The sequence below is a fragment of the Dysidea avara genome, chromosome 8, assembly GCF_963678975.1.
Source record: "Dysidea avara chromosome 8, odDysAvar1.4, whole genome shotgun sequence".
In the NCBI taxonomy this organism is placed as follows: Eukaryota; Metazoa; Porifera; class Demospongiae; order Dictyoceratida; family Dysideidae; genus Dysidea; species Dysidea avara.
Window position 1 is genome coordinate 7,177,713 of NC_089279.1, and position 19,903 is coordinate 7,197,615.

The following is a 19,903-nucleotide window of genomic DNA, read 5'->3' on the forward strand; positions in this document are numbered from 1 at the left end:
TTCATCTAGTAGTACTGTGGCTTTGTTAATACCTTGGTATAACTATAGTATGTTCACGTTGAGCTGAATCCTCAAAAAAATTTAATAACTCATGGATGCAATTACACATGATCTTGAAATTTGGCTCATTTGTAGTACTGCTTGACCCGCTAAAAATGTTTCAAAATCTTTTTGTTCAAATGTTTGACATAATATTTACGGCCAATCAAAATTTTCACAATACATTTTCTATGGGGAAGCCATATAAGTACAGTGTCCATTACAGCCCTTTCCCGAACTTGTAATGGAGCCAAACCGTACGTGTCTGTTGTTGACACCTTTGCTGTTACCAATAATCATCTGGTTGGCTGAAATGTTAACTCTGTTGAGAAAAAATCCACTTTTAATTTTTAGCTGTTTTTCAGGATTCAGCTCAACGTGAACATACTATAAATATAGGTGTACTGCAGAGCCATAGCTATGCCTTGGTTTCTATGTATTGTAGCATCATTCTAACACCCCATACTCAGCATTTATGCCTGGTGTCTAGTGTCTAACCATAACATAGAAGAAGGCTTAATAAAATGAATACGCATTTATCTACTGATGTATAATTTAATATGGCTAGTGCATGCCCTAATTGCAACCAAGGATTGGTTAAACCTTTGCATGTTTTGGGTTTGTAACTGAACTCATGACTGCATGTCACTGTATGATCCCTATATCCAAGTGCATTGCTAATATTTATGGTTGTGACCTTTGATTTCACAACTTTTACAACGCAGGTGTTTAAAAGCTACACTCTTTCATGATTTTAATTTGTTTTGCATTTTACATGGCCCCAAAGATGGCCATAGACTGGCTGGAGGTTTAGTTTTCGTCTTACCTACAGATACATGATGATTATTGAAGACAGAAGATATAGCTGTAATGCATTGCATGTTTTATTTGAACAATGTGCACATTCTTTTGAGTACTTCTAATACAGGTATTAAGTCTCATTTGGTAGACTTGACCAGGAACTTTCATTTAAAAGTACAAATCAAGTGAGGTGGACAGCTGGCAACAATGGCTCAGTGGTTAAAGATTTGGGTGTTCCTGATTCAAACCGTGGACACCTTCTTTTTTTTAAATTATTATTATTATTATTTTTAATTTCAAATACTCAAAAACAACAAACAATGCACAATAACAACCAAATTAAATTAAATTATCCAGTCAGGACATCTCCTTCTTGATGCATTCTGACCCCTCAGTGACTGTTATACTTGATTTCTTTTAAACCATAAGAAGTTTGCATGTACTATAGTCGGTTCACATTCACCTGAGCCCTCGCTTCTTGTTAATAACTCATGTTACATGTGTCAGCTGCCCAAATATTTAGCCCTTTAAATGCCAGAACTGTTAATCAAAAAAGCGTTATGATGGGGAAAAACAAGTGAGTTATGTGGCTTTAAAAATATTCCATACATTTAGTATGGAGATTCTAGTGTGCAAACATGCTTACAACATGATATGAAAACATGCTTGTTCCTTTAATATTACTGTATTTGGGAGGGGGGCTCAGGTGAACGTGTACTGACTATACGTATATACAATGTTAAATCTATTATTTTGCACACCAATATTTCTATAAGTGGTTTACCCTGTAGCCATGACAGAAGATACGCTGAGGTTTCTATTGCATCATTCTAACACCTCCTACAAAGCATTTATGCCTTGAAGATGCTGGCATTTGATGTCGAACTGTTTTAGAAAATGGTCAGTCTGCAATGTAGCTATGCCTGCACCACTCAACTTTGTCAAGTCAGCGAAGAGTTTATGAAATGTATAGGAAACTCCGCTCAAAAATATAGCCTGCCTTTTGAATACTGAGCCAGACATTTTACTGTGGTAGACTGGTGATACATGCTGCTTGACTTTAGTGGCATCAAAATGTATTGCATCAGTTCGAGAAGTAAAACACGTGCGAAAGTAAGTCCAGACAAGTATCCTCGCAGCTACCATAAGTGAGACTTGATTAGTTAATGGATCGCTTCACCCTGCTCATGTAGATGAGGTGAAAGTGAGTGTCATAAAGCTAGCAACATCAAAATGCTGCTTGTCATGGCAATGCAGCCCATTTTCTAGACACCAATGCCCACCTTGCCACTGCAATTAACTCACCGGTATAGCCGGGTGGAATGATTAATTCCATGACCACACCCCTTAGTTATCTACGTGGCTGCAATCAGCTGTGATTTAAACTAGACATGGTAAACCATGCCTCTTACTTTATTACATAGCTCATTCAAGACAAGCAGGGAGATCAAGATACTCTAATAAAGCAGTTATAGCCACATGTGTATAACATCTTTAACAAATTAGTAAAAATGAAGCAGCTACTTAATTGTAGTATGAAATTTAGTCTCCCATCTGTTGCACCTGTCTTACCCAAAACATGCAATACTAAATGGAATAGCCAACTTATATGTCTACTAGCTTACTCTTAATTTGTACAGTACACGCATGAATACAATTCAAATACCATGTTCATCCTGTTACTGCAGCACTTATGAGCAGCCCTGTCACAATCTCCACCCTCCTCAATTAACACTTTGACAATCTCCTTTCTATTAGGTCGTCCAATACTACCATTCATTCTCCTCTTCCTGTGTTCTTCATCGCTGTACTGACCAGCTTGAAACACTGTCCGTTCTATGTAGTTGTGCCACTCTCTTGAGAGGAAATCACAAGGACTATGATACTTATGTTCTAACTGAGTGGCCAATCGAATCTCTTCCAAATTGAACCCCCGTCTAAGCCCTTCCTAAAAACAGAAAAAAATTGAAAATGCATTTAGTTATGAGATTGTGATGACAGAACAGAGGGGGTTCCAGAAACCCCATCTGAAATGTTAATTTGTGGGCTTGCAACAGGAACCCCAGACTGCCTTAGTTTGGCCAGCACAAATAGGGCAAGGAAATATAGTTACAGGAAACTTTACACTGATTCCTCAAAAGTGGATAATATAAAGAACAAGAGATGCATTATAAATATCAAGGTACTCTAATATAACAGTCAGATAGAGCAGATTAACCACTATAATAGAACATTCATAATGGAAAATGCTGAATTGACTAAGGTATGCATGCTAAAACTGTTACAATACTACATTAAAAAACCCATACTAAACATCATTTCTGCTACATTAGTTACCTTGACATCTTGTATCAAAACATGTCCTTTATTTCCCAAGTCCTTGTACCACTGTGCATTGTCTGGCCCAGTCATTTCGGGTACATCAAATAGAGCATTCCCAGTACGTTTCACCCCATCATCCCAGTTGTAGTTGTCGTTACGAGGAACAAAACTGGTCAGAGGGGTAGTTTCAGCCCCACCCCCATTTGTATCTTGCTGCCGTTCCATCATCATTTCCCTTTCTTGCTGTTTCCTAATAGCTTCTTTCTCTTCTGGAGTATACTTCACTGCAGGAACAAAATCCTTCAATTCACGTTGTGGAGTAGTACCAGAAGCTCCAGCACTACCACTGGGAGGATATAATTGAGAATTACCAACTGAATTTGGTTGACCATCATATTGTGCATTAGGAAGTGCAGCTGCTTCAGAGTGAAAATTATGTGCTTCACTTTCAGTTATCTGCAGAGGTGTTTTATTATGCAGTTTAGGTGGCTGAGGTGATTCATTATGCAGTGGAGGCGGCTGATTGTTCAGCGCTTTATTATGTGGTGGAGGCTTATCAGTACTACCACCACGACTGGGCATTTGCACTTTTCTCCAGCTTTCACTCCTGGAATTTTCACAGTCCACACATAGTTTACAACTTTCATGATTGAGAAAACCACAAAAATCACATTCCACCATTGTCCTGGGTCCACGTTTTTGGACTGGAGCTGGAACTTTCTGAGCTTGACTGGTGTCTTCATGGAGAGCTTCCTCACTGTGTTTTGCATTACTTGTCAGCACATGAAGTTTTGTTCTAGGTGCTACAGGGGGAGGCTTAGTTTGGACAGCTGCATTTGTAGATGGCGGCATATTTGATACTGGTTGCTCAACAGAAGATTGAGAAGTTGTAAATGGTGGATAAGCACTGCTATCACCTTGAGCAGGCTGATTAAAGTTTTGTAAAATACCTTCTTTTTTCTTTCTCAGTGCTGCCAACTTGGCAGCAGTACTTTGAGGCTGCTCACTAGAGCTCGGCTGTGAAAATGACTCCATACCATCAGTAGAAGTTACTGTTTTACTGGATTGACTATTCGACTGATGGTAGGATTGATAACCAGACTCATTGCTTCTCTGATTATAATAAACCTGCTGATTACCACGGGGCTGCTCTCTTCCTTGCACATAACCAGGATTAGAATATGGATCAATTCTCTGATAGTCATATTGCTGATTATTATGTGGTTGGGTGTTATAGCTACTAATATTGCTGTGTGGCTGAACACTCCCTTGTCCATAGCTACTGCCAAGTAACTGATTTCCATGTTGATAATCAGTGCCAGTACTAGGAGGCTGAAAGCTGCTATTCTGTGATATACCTTGATGAGAACTCGCTGAGTACTGAGAACTACCGTAAGATCCACTGCTCATTGAGCCGCCAGCTCCAAACTGCTGTGGTGGTTGTTGATGTGACATGGAAGTATACAGGTCACCATCAAGCTGGGGATTTCTGGGTGGTTGCACAACACGAGAAGTGTCTAATTGAACATCGCTTAATGGAAGTGGATAACTAAATCTTCCCCCATGCTCTTGTACTGCTTTTACTTCTACCTTTGCGGTGAGCAACTCAGTACCAACTATTTTGATCATTTCATGGTCAACAACAGCAGGTTCAGGATACGACAGGCCAATCTGGTCTCTATTTTCTCCAAACGTAGGGTGAGTATAACCCATGAGCTTAAGAATGTATCTAGTTCCAATCATACAGTCAGCTCGTGCCTTGAATTGAGCGTTGCTGAATTTGATTGTGTGCCAGTTACGTGGACGCTTCAGTTTCAACATGTTAACAGTGTAACGGAATAACACATCAAATGCAGTGACCATCATCTCCATTTGTCCATCTTGCCCCTGTAAAATATGAAACTCTACGATTAAATTCCTTATATGCTGTAACAGTACAAAATGGTAACAGGAATATATACACAATTAACATTCCTGTTATAATAGCAATTTGTATGAGAGGATCAACATGCCAGAGCATAGTTAAATTTATGCAAATGGTGATTGCGATGTAAGGAAAACAAACCATGACTATCAAACCTGTATTAATCTTCACCCTTCCCACTTAAGCTTTATTTTGTATACAACTTTGCAACAGCAAATCACTTCTATTACATGAACACACTGTGACAAATGGGCAAGGTAAATACACAGGTGAATCAACCCCTAATAAATATATGCAACACAAGGTGAAGCCAAGAAGCCTTAAAATTTAGGCATTCTGCTTTTCATACCACTAGTGTTAGAGTTTAATTCTCCTGCTCAAACCGCTTCTGTTTTCAGTCATCCGATTACACATCTAGGTAATTTGTTTTAGTCATAGAAAAAATCAACACTTTGGCTACTGTAACTAACTTATGTCATTTAAAGTTTACACACATGATCAACAACCAAACTCTATTTTCCTTACAACACTTCACGGAAAATTAACACAATTAACACAATTCTACCTCCTCCACATAATACTTTACTGCAAGGAAAAAATAAAAGTCTAATTATCATATTACTACATTGGCAAGCAGTGTTGCTAAAATGAGACCTCCACTGAGAAGGGACAGTTTAAACTAATCATGCTATTGTCACGGAATTCAAAGCATATTGGAAGAGGTGCACTCTACGGTACAGTAGTTCATTATCAAGTGACCAATTAAGATAGTCGGTCACTCCTTAAATTTTATTATCCATATAAGGATTACCTATCTACTTGCAATAAAACACATTCCACATAAAAACAAAATGAGAAGAAATTATGTGTTGAAGTTTTTACCTGGTTTTGGCGAATAATACTCCCAAATGGAACTTTAGTGTAGCGAGACTGATCTCTACTTCGCACTAATTGTCCAGCCAAGTCAAGTTGATCTTCAGTCGGATTGACGCGGTCTCCTGCTGTCGTGAAGATATCCATCATTTGCACAAGCCGTCTCTTTGCATCACTAAACTGACTCATGTCAGCTAAGGAATGAGGTTGTGGGTGAAATGTAGTGCGTGCTGACATGACTAACTGTAACGTTGATCTGCATAAAAGAGACAATTATGCAAATATCTGCAAGTATAAAGACAATAATACTAGCATAACACACCACCCTGTACATATGTACTTGTATAGAACAATAGACAATACATATGTTATAGTTAAAGCACTGCCGTGTGTATGTACAGAAAATACAGCACAAGAGGGTGTGCTGAGAGGCCAATACAACACGAGGCAAAGTGGAATGCTATATTTGCCTTGAGACACCCCCTCCCCCGAGTGCTGTATTTTTCGTACACACAAGCATACATAGACGGTGCTTTAAGTGTTTCATTGTACTTCCTGGTTATCTTGCTCGGAGCGGTTTTCTTGGGTACCCGAATCACTTCAATTTTCGGTAATCAGACTATCAGCATATAATCTACCGTATAGGGGGAAAGTTTCAATTGGTGAAAGTTTCACAGTAGAGAGCAAACAAACTTATTCGTGGTTAAACTTTCACAGTGGATGAAAGTATGGCGGCGCCTGCTAAAAATGCTAGCCGTGCACGTAAACAATGCACATTAATTAGTGAGCACTAATCACTCAATTTCAAATAAATACAAGGTCTCAAATAAATCCTAGTGCAGTCATAATTTCAAGCAATTCTGTGCAGGCCGAGATAATAAACAATAACTGTCTTCCTCTAATCTCTAAAGTACATTGATGAAAGAGTATAACACTGAAGCAAGAAGTCAACTCCAAGGAATACGCCTTACTTAGTGGCCAGAGTGACAGGATGCACCCAAGTCGTACTTTAAGGCAATATGGTAGCTACGAACAATGGCCTTCAACTTTGCCTTTAATTCATATAAATAGTTGAAGACTAGTATTACAGTTGTTATTATCCTGGATACAGTGAAACCTGTGTATTGAGGACAACTTGGGACCGACCAAAGTGTCCAGACTGTGTCAGATTATGCAGGTGTCCTCATTTTCAAGTGTCCTAATCAACAGGTTTCACTGTATAATTTATGGCTCTTCACTTGTTAATGTGGATTATCACAATAAGCAAAGCATACACAGAGTGCATGGTAACAATATCATGAATTGGAGTTCTCTTTTTAGTGTCAACAAATGAGCACTTAGCTAGCCATATACACTATAGTGATCAATTAAATACTTTGTAGATGTGTAAATGTTCATAATCTCACAAATCAAACTTTACTGGCTTCATGGTTTAAGTACTTCTTGTGATGAAAACTATCATGTTAATTGCACAGTTTGTTTAGAATATTATGTGAGCATCAATAATCTACCAAACAGTGGTGATTACAAGGGTAGTAAAGACATTCGAATTACACTTCGTGTAAGCATTAAGGTAAAATATTTCGGTTCAATAGTTCCTAGGTGAATACCCCTTCAAATTTAACATTCCAGCACTCCCCAGACATGCATTCTTTAACCAAAGCAATGATGTCATGCACACCTTTAGATTGTCCACACATTTTACTTTGCTCTAGAAAAACAAGAATTTGCCATAAATTGTTTCCATCTTTGCTCAGCAATTTTACTATTTGAATATCAAAATTCTTAGTATGCATCCAAGCGTTTGATTCTAACGACTATGGCACGTATTACACTATTAATGATTTATATAAGTTGTCATGCATTTGTATGCATGTGAAGGGCTCTTCATAATATATAATGATAGATGATGTTAAATGGACTATGGGTAGAAAATAGGCACTAGAGTTTGTATACAGATTACAAGCAATTTGTTTCATAAAGTAGTTAATTTTGATTGTTTAATGTGATAAAAATTATAAGTATATAACTAAAAGTTAACTCGATCCATTATCATTAACTTTTGCTATAAATTTTTAATAAACTTGCTACCAAGCATCTGCAAAAATTTAAGTCATTGCAGCATTAACTATAATTAGCAAGTTCGTACAAATTTATATTTAAATTGTGGAATACTTCAGCCATTAGCCATCCTAGTATGCTTACAGATGTCAGTTATTAAAGCTTTTTGTTTGCTACTTTGAAAACAACTAAAGTATATTATCTAAAATTGAAAAATAGCAAAAAAAATGGCTGCAATGCACTGATATTCATGCAGGCAGATGCATACAAACTTATGACTAGAAATAAAGTTTACAAACTGATATTCAGCCAGTCAAATTACAATATAGGTTCTTGTAAAAGTAACCAGAGGATGGTGGTAACATAAGTTAAAGTAGCGATAGTTGTAGTTGCTAAATTGTGAATATTGTTGATTTAGATATTGATGATGTGCCTGTGAATATAGATGGGAGAAACACTACGTATGCTCATAAGTCAGATTTAAACCCCAGAAATAAATGTAGCTATGATTTAACTATTTAACAGCATCTCGAACAGCATCATCTTGTCGAACCATCTCAATGTTCAAGTTGTGGGGTCCCAGGTATAACTTGTGAGTTGACCTGATCATGAGCCAGTCCACATCCCAGTATCACGTCTAAGTTGATAGCGTACCGCTCGATTTAGAGTCCGGGGACAAATTCAGCAACACGCCCATTTTGTCGTCATCACGTGATACGTGAACCTTGTTGCATTGACAAACATCAATATGCTCAACTTAGCAACTCTTCTAACCTGCAAACCATACTACTAAATCTTTAAACCTAATTCGGCAACCATGCAACCACACAACGTAGGAAAATTGTTTAATATAGAAGAAATTTAGTTGCAGACAGTCGGCATGGACAAACATGCTTACCAGAATAACCAACAATCAACGTTTTAGACAGCTGCACCAAGTATAATTCACCTTTCCCGCTATTTCCTCTTCGGTCTCAGGGAGACGCACGATCAGCGGATGTATCAGGGATAATCCCACATTCCTATGGTAACGTCACTACCGTGTGGCACGCCTCGCAGACATCAAACGTATCGTATTTCCATAACCTAGAGCAAAATTATAAAAGGAACTAACGATAGGAGTAATCTGTAGATCATGCAAATCAGAATCACGCTCTCCAGAGTTTCTCAGCACAGCAAGCTCGCACGCAAACTAGTGTGTTTACAATTAACTACCGCGGTGGATACTTCTGCAAATAGCTAAGAGCTACTACAATGCAAGGAAGCATTATGAACGAGTTTCCAGCATCGTATTACTGTCCCAGCGGACCGATTATGCAAGGAGGCCTGCATTACCCTACATCAACTGCTTCTGGATACGGTCCCTTCACTCCCGGTAAGTTGATGCATAGCTAAAATGTTGTAGTGATGTTTAGCGTATATATTCAACACGATAAAAAATATTTTGCTGCTGTTTAGGTAGCTATTATAGCTAAGTTAAAGTAGCCAACTAAGTTTAGATCGTTAAGTTGTTAGTAGTATGTTTTTAAAAGATAACAGTAATCATTAACATACTTGTGATGTTTTTCCTGCAGAAGAGGTAGCTATTTGCTCACCCTACGCTGGAGAAGGCTGTCCCGTTTATCCACTCAACCATACCATGTCCAACAACAACATGGCCTGCCAGCAAAACAGCTATGTGCAGTATAGTAGAAGCCTGGAAGCCATGCCTATTGATGGAGTAGGGTACTTCAGTCAGAGTCATCTCTCAATGTATCCAACTCCTCTGCCACCCTACAACATCCCAGCACAAAAACAGAAACGTCATCCAAAGCCACCACTCTCCTATATAGCTTTGATCACAATGGCAATTGACAATTCCAGTAGCAAGAAAGTTACCTTGGCTGAGATTTGCCAGTTTATCAAGGACAAGTTTGCTTATTACCGTGAAGATTGCAAGCAAGGATGGCAAAACTCTATCCGCCACAACCTATCATTGAACGAATGCTTCATCAAGATTCCCCGGGAGCAGGGCAAGCCAGGAAAAGGACACTTTTGGTCACTAGATCCCGCAGCTAAAACAATGTTTGAGAATGGTAGCTTGCGTCGCAGGAAGCGGCGCTTCAAGCGTAGCAGCTCCGAAGCAGATGCCAACAAATCTGAGAACAAAAAGACTATCAAAACAGAGACTAAATCACCTGATTCATCCCCAGATAGTCAAATAATAGAACAGTGGTCCCCAGAAGAAGAGAAAAGCCCTAAAGACAGTGACACATATGACAGTCCATTAATAAGATCAGCACCTCCTGAATACAATGGTCAATTTGTTTTCCCACCACTAACAACCAGTGCAAGCAGTGACACTGTTGATAAACAGGCTGGAAGCCTTAGTACTGCTAGTTACAGTTACAGCCCAGTGAGTGTAAGAAATGTTCCTGCTCTATCATTGATGTCACAAAGCGACTCGCACTTGTCACAAGAAGACCAGCAAATTTATCATACACAACACTTTGTTCCAACCAGTAGCAACTATACCTGCTCACCTGGAGGTCATGTGTCAACTGAACTGCAACCAAACAATGCCATGTTCTTGGCCTCTCGTAGTCCCAGTCCTGGAGGATCTCCGATTGCCAGCCACAAAAGAACACAAAGTCCTAACAGCACCTTAGTGCACAGCCCAAGCTGTAAGTACGCACGAGGTGCCTTATCTCCAAATCATCACCACCCTATTACAGCAGCTGACAATGGTGACATTGCCACAGCTTCAGTTTCTTTCAGTGATTTACAGATTGACAACTGCACGTACTCCCATGATAACTGTACTCTACCAATACCAGCTATTGACAGTGAATTATAATACACTAACTTGCCGAATGAACGCTACAATAGATTTAACAGACAGAAAAGATCTTATTTTTCTAATATATTAAATACATAACAGTACGTTTTACATGTTTATAAAAGACTGATGTAAACTAATTTGAAGTGTACTGTGACAATCTTTAATACTTTGGTTGTATTTTTAAAAAATTGTATATTGTTATTTAATAAATAATATTTGTTCTATTGAAAAAGAGAAACCTTGTGCGTGTACGGTATACCTTTAAACGGAAATTAACACCATCCAAGATAGGCGAAACCTTTTAAAGGGTTGCTAGTGTTCTAACTAGTGCGCACCGGCTAGTTCAATTAAGCGCGCACCCCAGCTGTTCAAGGGAATAGCACAAAAATAGTGAGTAGTCAAGGAGATGGCGGAACAAAGTTCACCTAAAAAACCACGCTTAGAAAATAATAAAATCGCTCTCATCACCGGAATCACTGGACAGGTAGGTTGAAGTGTTAAAATACAGCTCGTGCGGTTCATGTACTGTATATTTCAGGATGGCTCATATTTAGCAGAACTACTGTTAGAGAAAGGATACATGGTATGTACACCCTGTAGAGGTTGAAGTTTCTTGCAGCATCAGGTTGTTATCTAAATACAGGTGCATGGGATCATCCGGCGTGCTAGCACATTCAACACTGGTCGTATTACACATCTTTATGCTGATAAGGCAAGCCACACAGCAGGAAGTGAGTACACCTTCTATCATCCTTCATCATCAATCACATTTTTTATTTTTTGTTTTTAATTTTACAGAAATGGTACTTCACTATGGTGACCTGACAGATGCATCTTCACTAGTTCGGCTTGTAACAGAGGTGTGTAATTATGTGGGGAGAGGGGTGGGGAGTGCTGTTGTCTCATAACTTTTATAGATCAAACCTGATGAGATATATAATCTTGGAGCACAAAGTCATGTCAAGGTATGCTATTAACCCTCAAAAGTGTCGAATACATCATCTTTACCAACTTTTCAATTGCATTTTAACACACCACCTTTGCACATCCTAGAGAGGTTAATTATAAATTTACAATTGTGTGTTGAACAAATACCAGAGTAATAATGCTATTGTTTTGTCGATTGAGGTGCTCTGGTTTAATCATTTCCCTTCTATCATGTCTAGTTATCATTTGACCTAAGTGAATATACAGCCAATGTTGATGGGGTAGGTACTCTGAGACTACTGGATGCAATCCGAACAGCTGGCTTAGAAAAAACAGTGAAATTCTATCAGGTACGTACTTAGCACTTAGTTCATTTCAAAGCACTCGATGAACTATTATTAATTTTTGTAGGCATCCACTAGTGAGCTGTTTGGCAAGGTGCAAGAGATACCGCAAAAAGAAACGACACCATTTTACCCACGGTCTCCCTATGGAGCTGCTAAATTATATGCTTACTGGATTATCATTAACTACAGGTTAACAACTTCATCCTTCTTGTGTCCTCCTTTTGTTTGTCTTTTGTTTACATTTGTTACCACTGAAGTGTATAGATTACAGGTCACCTCATGAATAGTAATAAATCAAGTGTGTGTGATTTGATAGTAGACTAAATAATGATATTGACATCACTTTGGCATCCTCTTCCACAGGGAAGCTTACGGCATGTTCACCTGCAACGGACTTCTGTTTAATCATGAGAGCCCCAGAAGAGGTACATACACAAATGTGTTGGTATGGCTTCTTTTTCTAACATATTTGTTTCTGATATGATTTGTGGTGTAGGCACTGAATTAACTTATCTACATCAGTTTAATAATACAATATAGATTCATGGGGCTTATTGTTCTGTTAGACAATGATATGTAATATATTTTTATTGCCTGTAGGTACAAAAGTGCAAGCAGCTTAATGTACATGAATGTAAAATGCTTTTGTAGCCCGTGAATTATACTGTTCAACTAAAGCTAATCTTTAAAAATGGGTTTGGTTTTGGTGTAATTTCCTTTCAGTATTTTTAGTTTTTTTATACCACAATGCTTGTTTGGTTTAGAGAATATAGCTGGACTGTGTGGAAGGTATTTTGTTGCTTACGGAGTCCTTCGGTTGAAAGTTTAAAGTTCCATTTGGTGTGTGTTTTTGTGCATTACATTACCTATTTGTGTTCAACTAGGTGAGACATTTGTAACACGTAAAGTTACACGTGGTGTGGCAAAGATCCATCTTGGACTGATGGAAACGGTAAGTTGTACTGACAAGTGTGATATCTATTGTTTTGTTGACAGTGTCATTTACCCGAAGCCACCTGCAAGCTCATCCTAATACACTTAGGGCCAGTCGTGGGGCAGTACTATCTCTTAGTAATCGATGACAGGATTCATTTGGGCTCATTTGACAGATGTTCATTAGTCCTGACGGTCTTGGGTTTCATTTAAGTGTTGGAGGACTTGTTTGTTCCTTCTAGAATTTTATTTTTTGCTCTCAGACTGCATTCCTTTCAATTTACTCCCCCATCTATACTTCAGTGTCCTGTGACCACACTACCGTATGATTGGTCTGTAGCATTAGTGAACTATGCCTTGTGTTCTGCTGATTGGCCACTTTTGCTCATCCTCTTGTAGATTCGGCTGGGTAACCTAGACTCCAAGAGGGACTGGGGACATGCTAGAGATTACGTAGAGGTACGTCAGCTTGAATTATATGTACTGTGTTAATATGTTAAAATATGTATGCAAATATTGTGCATCTTTTTTTTCTATTGGAGTTTGTATTTTCTATATGATGCATGCATGTATGTACTATTTGTATTGTAGTAAAATTCACAGCATATTAATCCACTTTCTGGTCAGGGTTTACAAATGTGTTACACCTTTGGTCAAGTTGTGGTGTGTAGTGTGTAACGTATTCACGAGCTTGTTTGTGTTGTATGCCATGAGCACTTTACAACATCAAAGTGTGGACTTGCATACCTGCAAGCCTTATTAGTGACCTGTGGGGTTTCCATGGTATCACAATGTGGAGGATAGGAGAGTTACGAACCTCAAACTATGGTCAAAGCACAACAAGAAACTTGAGCCTTACAAAATGAATACCATTAATAAAAGTACTGTGAACATCAAGAAAACCATCAAAGACAAAAAAAAACTAAGCTACAGTAAGTGATAGATTGCAAGACCTTTATGAAGATCCAGTAGTTCCACTTTACATTCTGAAATGTAGGTGATTTCCTCAATTTTTTATATGCTTCCTCTTTTCCAACATCAGTTTATACAAGCTACATCCTGTGGATATTGAATATTACAAGCACTAAAACTAGACAGATGCAAACAGCATCGTGGGGCGAGCCTGAACATATTTAATGGGAGTATGCATAGCAGCAATAGTGGTCATATACAAATCTGATAACACAACGTAAAGCATAAGCAAGCAAACAATGTTATTGTTGTGTGATTGATTCATTATTTTACATACTAATTCTGCCTTCTCTGCTGCAAGATTGTGTCCCTTTGCCGAGCATATCTTGTTTGGTTTCTCCATCGTCTTTCTTCAGCTTCTTCTGGTGTTTCTCGGTCCCTTCTCAATCTGTACAGCTGTCTCCTTCTTCTAAGCCGTTCTTCTGCATTCATTTAGCCAACCTTAGGTGATTTTCATATTCACGCGCTGATACACGTGTTTCATACGCTGTAATCTACGTCGTATATTTCTCCGTGACATGGTCGATGAGACGAACATACAATATGGAAGTGCTGTAATCTACTTCGTATATTTCTCCGTGACATGGTCGATGAGACGAACATATATGGAAGTGCTGTAATCTACGTCGTATATTTCTCGGTGACATGGCCGATGAGACGAACATATATGGAAGTGCTGTAATCTACGTCGTATATTTCTCCGTGACATGGTCGATGAGACGAACATAAATGGAAGTGCTGTAATCTACGTCGTATATTTCTCCGTGGCATGGTCGATGAGACGAACATATATGGAAGTGCTGTGATTTACGCCGTTTATTTCACGCTAAGTCCGTTTATTTCAGGGTCTCTTTCCGATTTCTTTTGTGGTTTTTTGAGCATGGTCGCTGAGACGAAAGTTACGTGGGCGACTCGCTAGTGTGGGGCTCGCTCAGGCTCGCCCCAATAATAAGAAGTTTGTATCTTGGAAGGAGAGACAATAAGTTACATGTTCTTTTACCCTTTGTTACATGTCCTCCTGGGTAAATATAATATATATATATATTAGTTACAAAGTGTGCCATCTCTATGGTGATATTTGTGGTTAGAAGTACTATTGCATGTTGTGCTAAGAATTAATGTAATAATTGCTCCTGCTGGGGGTAGGAAGTGGTTTATGTCAATAATTGAACCAATTCCAGACCATTTTAATGTGGCATTGTTCCAAACCTTACAATCGATTCCACTTAGCTCTTAACAAATGGACCATTCTGTTTGTGGTTTGATAGAAATATGTAATACTGTGTTTTATTAGTTTTCCAAGCTTAAGCTATCAACAATATATGTAATTAGTTGTTTGCATGGACCTAGTCACGTTATCCTAAATGTGACTGTTCGTATAGTTAGCACTCATCTATGTACTGTATACACTATAGTGGAGATTTTAGACTTTACCATTGGTGGATTGATTGCCTTCTTGTAACATTCAATTCTTGCCATGGTGTTTGGTCAGCTTACTTACAGTAGCCTAGTTTTCGTACTTGCAGTGTCTTGATTATACCCCAGAGATTTTAGCTATTGGCAGGTGGCTGCTTTAGCCACTGTACCAACTTGTATAGATTTGCATATATTTTTAGAGCTCTGGTTGTAACATCTGTCATTATAATATTTGGAGGTAGCTAAGTTACTTTTATAACTAAGTTATGTAATTTATTACTTTTAAAGTAACTAGTAATATAACTTGTTACATCCCTTGTACCTTAGTAATTTGTAACTAGAAATAACTGTCAAGAAAGTAACTAAGTAACAATAGTTGCAGTAACCATCTGCAAATTCTGTACCATTCATACTATAACCAAATATAGGTGGACACATTTTAATGTATTTTAGTCAATACTGAGCTGCATTGACTATTTAACTAATATTTGAGGAAGTTTGTATATCTATTCTTCCCTCCGTAAGGCATATCTAAGTGGAATAATAACTTTTCTATTAGTTACTTTTACAAAAGTAACTGTAATAGTTACTTGTTGAAGTAACTACCCCAACTCTGGTCGTCCATACCAATCCAGTCAATTAGCATGCCACTTGTTTGGGTCTACAAATTCAGTGAGTGACCTTGTGAGCAAAAACTTCACTTCTCAAATCATATATGTCATCAGTACATGCGTTTCCTTTGTAAATGTACCAGGAAAACATTCTGCCCTCAAGCCTTACTTACAATACTTGTATTACAACAAACCGTAAAAATTCTATATGAGTTCACTCAATTGCTATTTACTAACTCACACTTGTTAATTCAGCTAACTAGCTATTAGATTAGCTGAATAGGACCAACATCTACTGTGATAACTGTTTAACCTACATGTAAGTACTTGACACATTATCTTGAGTGGTCTAACTGTTCAGTGATTTGTTGATAATTTCTCTTAGAGACACATACTTTGTGACGTAAACAGAAATACGTTTCATAGCTGTAAACACATTGACATCCCATGCAAGTTTCAGTGGTAAAATCGTTATTATCCTGTGATGGCTCTTAATGGTGATCAACACTACTTGGAATTGGGTTGGCCACATGGGGTAAAGGATACTTCATTGGCACATTCCATTCGGTTAATGGTTGGAGTAATGACCAATCCTTATTATATCAATGGGATCACTGTTAGTAAATAGTATCAGATTGCTATGAAGCCCAACATGTTGTCGTAAACAGTTTGCAAGTGGGCTGGCTGTGAATATCAGTGTAAAATGATAGTAGTGTGGAGAGATTTAGATTTGGTGATGCTTATAGCTTGCTAGCCAACTGACATGCATGTTATACAGTCTGTGAACTGTCTAGGCTTGCCACAAGAATTTAGGCATGCAGATAACTTTGCAATAAATAAATTAGTTTTAGTTGAAGGGGGTTCTTTTATTGCAAGTAAGACTAAAATAGGCCACCATTCGTAAGATCATTATCGATCCGTATGCTTGAACTAACATATAAACACAATGTGTTCCCTTGTACCAAGTGTAGTGTGACTATATGTGTAGTGATCATAGCGTAATTTATATAAGTACTTAAGTAATTGCGACCTTAGTTTCCTCGGTGTTCTCATATACACACACTGAATTATGAATACTTTTCTTTATGATAACAATGCAATAGTTGTCATAAGAATGCTGCATTTATATTTTACAAGCATCCTTATTCATCAGCTGTCTTTGATTGCTTTATAAGCTAGTAATAGTGATATGCTAAACATGCTTTCCAAATGTAGTTTTCTTTATGCAAAGGTTTAAATGACAAGCATAAATCGCTATCTCCTTTTTCACAGTGAAATAGAGACCACAAATATATTTGGCTGTTTTCACTACAGTATATGATACCAACATCAAAGCCATTTTGTTAATTATATACATTCTTTTTACCACATCAAAAGAAGTCTGAGTAAAGTAGAGCAGTCTACCACTTAGGGAAGCCTCTGAGTATAAAAGCTTTTCTATTAGCTAAAACACTGGCTTGTAGAGTTTCTCCTATCATAGCCATAATTCAGAGAGTTCAGGTTTACTACAAATCAAAAAGCCCTAAGGCAAGGAGCTTTTTTAAAAAATGACATTTCCTCTACCTACCCCATGGCAGGAGGTCATGAATTATATTAACATATTGAGCATGACTACAGCTTGCGGTACAATGTGTGGGATAACCTAGCACAGGAAATGTCCATATTTAGAGAAAGATTTTGTCCTGAAGGAATTTCTATGGCTATAATAAAATCTGTCATTATAGGATTATAGGAATTCGGTAACAACTTCGCACAGTAACTTACTGTTCATAATTGTACATTTTGAGAAAATGCTTATCACTCATTATACTGTTTAAACTATATGTATTAAAAAACTTGTTAGATCTATACTATAGTATACTTGTTGCAGGCAATGTGGATGATGTTACAGCAGGACATACCAGATGATTATGTCGTAGCTACGGGTGAGGTGCACAGTGTGCGAGAACTGGTAGAAGCAGCGTTTGCAGAAGTAAATATAAAAATCAGGTTAGTGTGTATACAAAAATGCCATGTCATTCAATAATATGAACTAACATATAATACTTAAAATGATGTAAGTAAGATTTGAATGGTACGTGAAGATTAGTGTGCAGGACATGTTTACGTAAGTGTCAGCCTAATTTTGCAGAGGGATTAGTTATGCATCACTTGTTAATCTTAAGTACACGAGCACGCATCCGTTTTGTGAACTTACCAGACTGTTTATTCTAAGTGAAGTTATTTGACACCTCACTCTTTGTTTAAGCTGCAAAGTTATTGATACTTTCCAAGTAACTAGTGTGGGCTCACTTAGTTACTAGCTATATGATAGTCTATAGTATATTGTGGTGCTTTCCTGAGTGGTAAATATTGTTGTTGTTGTTGTTCTACAGGTGGCAAGGTAGTGGGGTGGATGAAGTGGGAATTGAAGAAGGAACAAGCAAAGTCCGTATACAAGTGGACCCGAAATACTATAGGCCGACAGAAGTTGTAAGTGTTATTGACTTGACCTTTGTATGGGGTTTCCTTTATATTATTCATACCTCACTGGTCCTTTTCTATTGACCTTGTGGGATAGTTCTAAGTCATGCATGGGCTGATCTTTTGTACTTATAGGATTTTCTACAAGGTGATGCTACAAAGATATACAAAGCATTAGGATGGAAGCCCAAGACAACCTTTAAGGTATAATACCAGTTTTATATAAAATTAGTATCATATGTAATTTTGTATCGTATGTTAGGAGTTAGTCAAGGAGATGGTCGAGTCAGATATAACACTGATGAAGAAGAATCCGTCAGCTTAGGAACTGATTATTAGTAGTTTAAACAATTTGTACATACTGCATAGTGTCATGGCAATTTTTATTTAAAGAATCACACACTACAGTGATGTAAGCTCTCATATGTCTCTAACAGTTAATACATGCCTTTTCTCACTTATTTTTTTTGTCAACTGGCCTCGTGTAGCAACAAACTTAAAGTGTGGGAGCTAAGAACAATTTGTACAATATGTAAAGCTGTAGTTTTTAGGGGGTCTGGGGGGAATACAACCTTCACTATCATACTTTTAAAGGAGGTTGAGGCTGTTATTTATCCTATTGCTACATATTATGTTATGCATGGTCTCCTGCTAATAGAGCTTACTACATGATAATGCTACTAAGATTATTATACAAAGTTCTTGCAATTGGCCGGAGACCAAATTTAATGTTAATGTAAATAATTATACATCTTGATAGTGGCTAGTTAATGAGATGAAAACTATTATATATATTCATGTATAGAGCAAATATTAAATATACAATCATGTGTCACTATAAGGGCTACTTAAAAATAGCTGCCACCTTCTTGTACTTGGTGCAAGGCATGTTGTTATTCCTGCGCATGATTCTAACAGCTTCTCTGATGTGTTTAGGCTGTAAAGGACCAGTCTCATGTAGATTCTCTCTGGCTTGACAAGCTAGTTCTACAATTTCACCAACATAAACTTTGGTGATGCCGGCCATAGCTATAACAGCATTTTGTGGGACATTTGTACTGCTAACAGATTGCATTAGTCGTTTCACTGCTGCTCGTGGCATTGTGGAACGACGAAAGATCTCGTATTGATCCAACTGTTTGGCAGATAAGGCTGAGACCAATAAGACAGTTTGTTGCTGCATACTCTTGTCTGCCAGCTTAATGACTGCTTCAGGAGCTAAAGATGATACTTCACCAGATTTTTCTTTGTCTTCTCCTGATGGTTGCTCCTCTTTGCTGCTACTCTTCTTGTCCTTTCCCATCCTGTAGAAAGAAATAGACATGATGAGCCACTATTGTGGTTCATGATTGACCAGAAGGTCTGAAATCATGTTGGGTTGGTTATGCAAGTT

At 37.9% G+C, this 19,903-nt stretch overlaps 4 protein-coding genes across 6 annotated transcripts in view; 2 read left to right on the forward strand and 2 right to left on the reverse strand.

Moving 5' to 3' along the window:
• LOC136264435 (E3 ubiquitin-protein ligase RNF31-like) overlaps positions 1 to 11,203 on the reverse strand; it is a 25,308-nt gene extending 14,105 nt beyond the window's left edge. Inside the window, exons 1-4 of one of the 3 annotated variants that reach the window (XM_066059170.1) lie at positions 11,101 to 11,203; positions 5,969 to 6,215; positions 3,178 to 5,049; positions 2,507 to 2,788 (exon numbers count right to left, since the gene is read on the reverse strand). In XM_066059170.1, the coding sequence (XP_065915242.1) occupies positions 2,507 to 2,788; positions 3,178 to 5,049; positions 5,969 to 6,196 (2,382 nt within the window). In that variant the 5' untranslated portion in view covers positions 6,197 to 6,215; positions 11,101 to 11,203. Of the gene's footprint in view, positions 1 to 2,506; positions 2,789 to 3,177; positions 5,050 to 5,968; positions 6,216 to 8,918; positions 9,076 to 11,100 lie in introns of those variants that run through there. The other 2 variants (XM_066059169.1, XM_066059171.1) reach the window with 2 other exon arrangements.
• LOC136264437 (forkhead box protein C1-B-like) lies at positions 9,058 to 10,949 on the forward strand. The gene is made up of 2 exons (XM_066059173.1): positions 9,058 to 9,395; positions 9,595 to 10,949. The coding sequence occupies exons 1-2, from the start codon at positions 9,275 to 9,277 to the stop codon at positions 10,854 to 10,856; spliced, it is 1,383 nt and encodes a 460-aa protein (XP_065915245.1). The 5' UTR covers positions 9,058 to 9,274; the 3' UTR covers positions 10,857 to 10,949.
• LOC136264439 (GDP-mannose 4,6 dehydratase-like) lies at positions 11,157 to 18,971 on the forward strand. The gene is made up of 14 exons (XM_066059174.1): positions 11,157 to 11,325; positions 11,380 to 11,424; positions 11,485 to 11,572; positions 11,640 to 11,701; positions 11,759 to 11,806; positions 12,008 to 12,118; positions 12,180 to 12,304; positions 12,479 to 12,540; positions 13,000 to 13,067; positions 13,448 to 13,507; positions 17,918 to 18,036; positions 18,423 to 18,519; positions 18,646 to 18,714; positions 18,773 to 18,971. Exons 1-14 carry the CDS (start codon positions 11,248 to 11,250, stop codon positions 18,833 to 18,835), a joined length of 1,095 nt encoding a protein of 364 aa, XP_065915246.1. The 5' UTR covers positions 11,157 to 11,247; the 3' UTR covers positions 18,836 to 18,971.
• A 383-nt stretch (positions 18,972 to 19,354) lies between these two features.
• Positions 19,355 to 19,813, reverse strand: LOC136264717 (transcription initiation factor TFIID subunit 11-like). The gene has a single exon (XM_066059494.1). The coding sequence runs from the start codon at positions 19,811 to 19,813 to the stop codon at positions 19,355 to 19,357; it is 459 nt and encodes a 152-aa protein (XP_065915566.1).
• Positions 19,814 to 19,903: the final 90 nt, after the last annotated feature.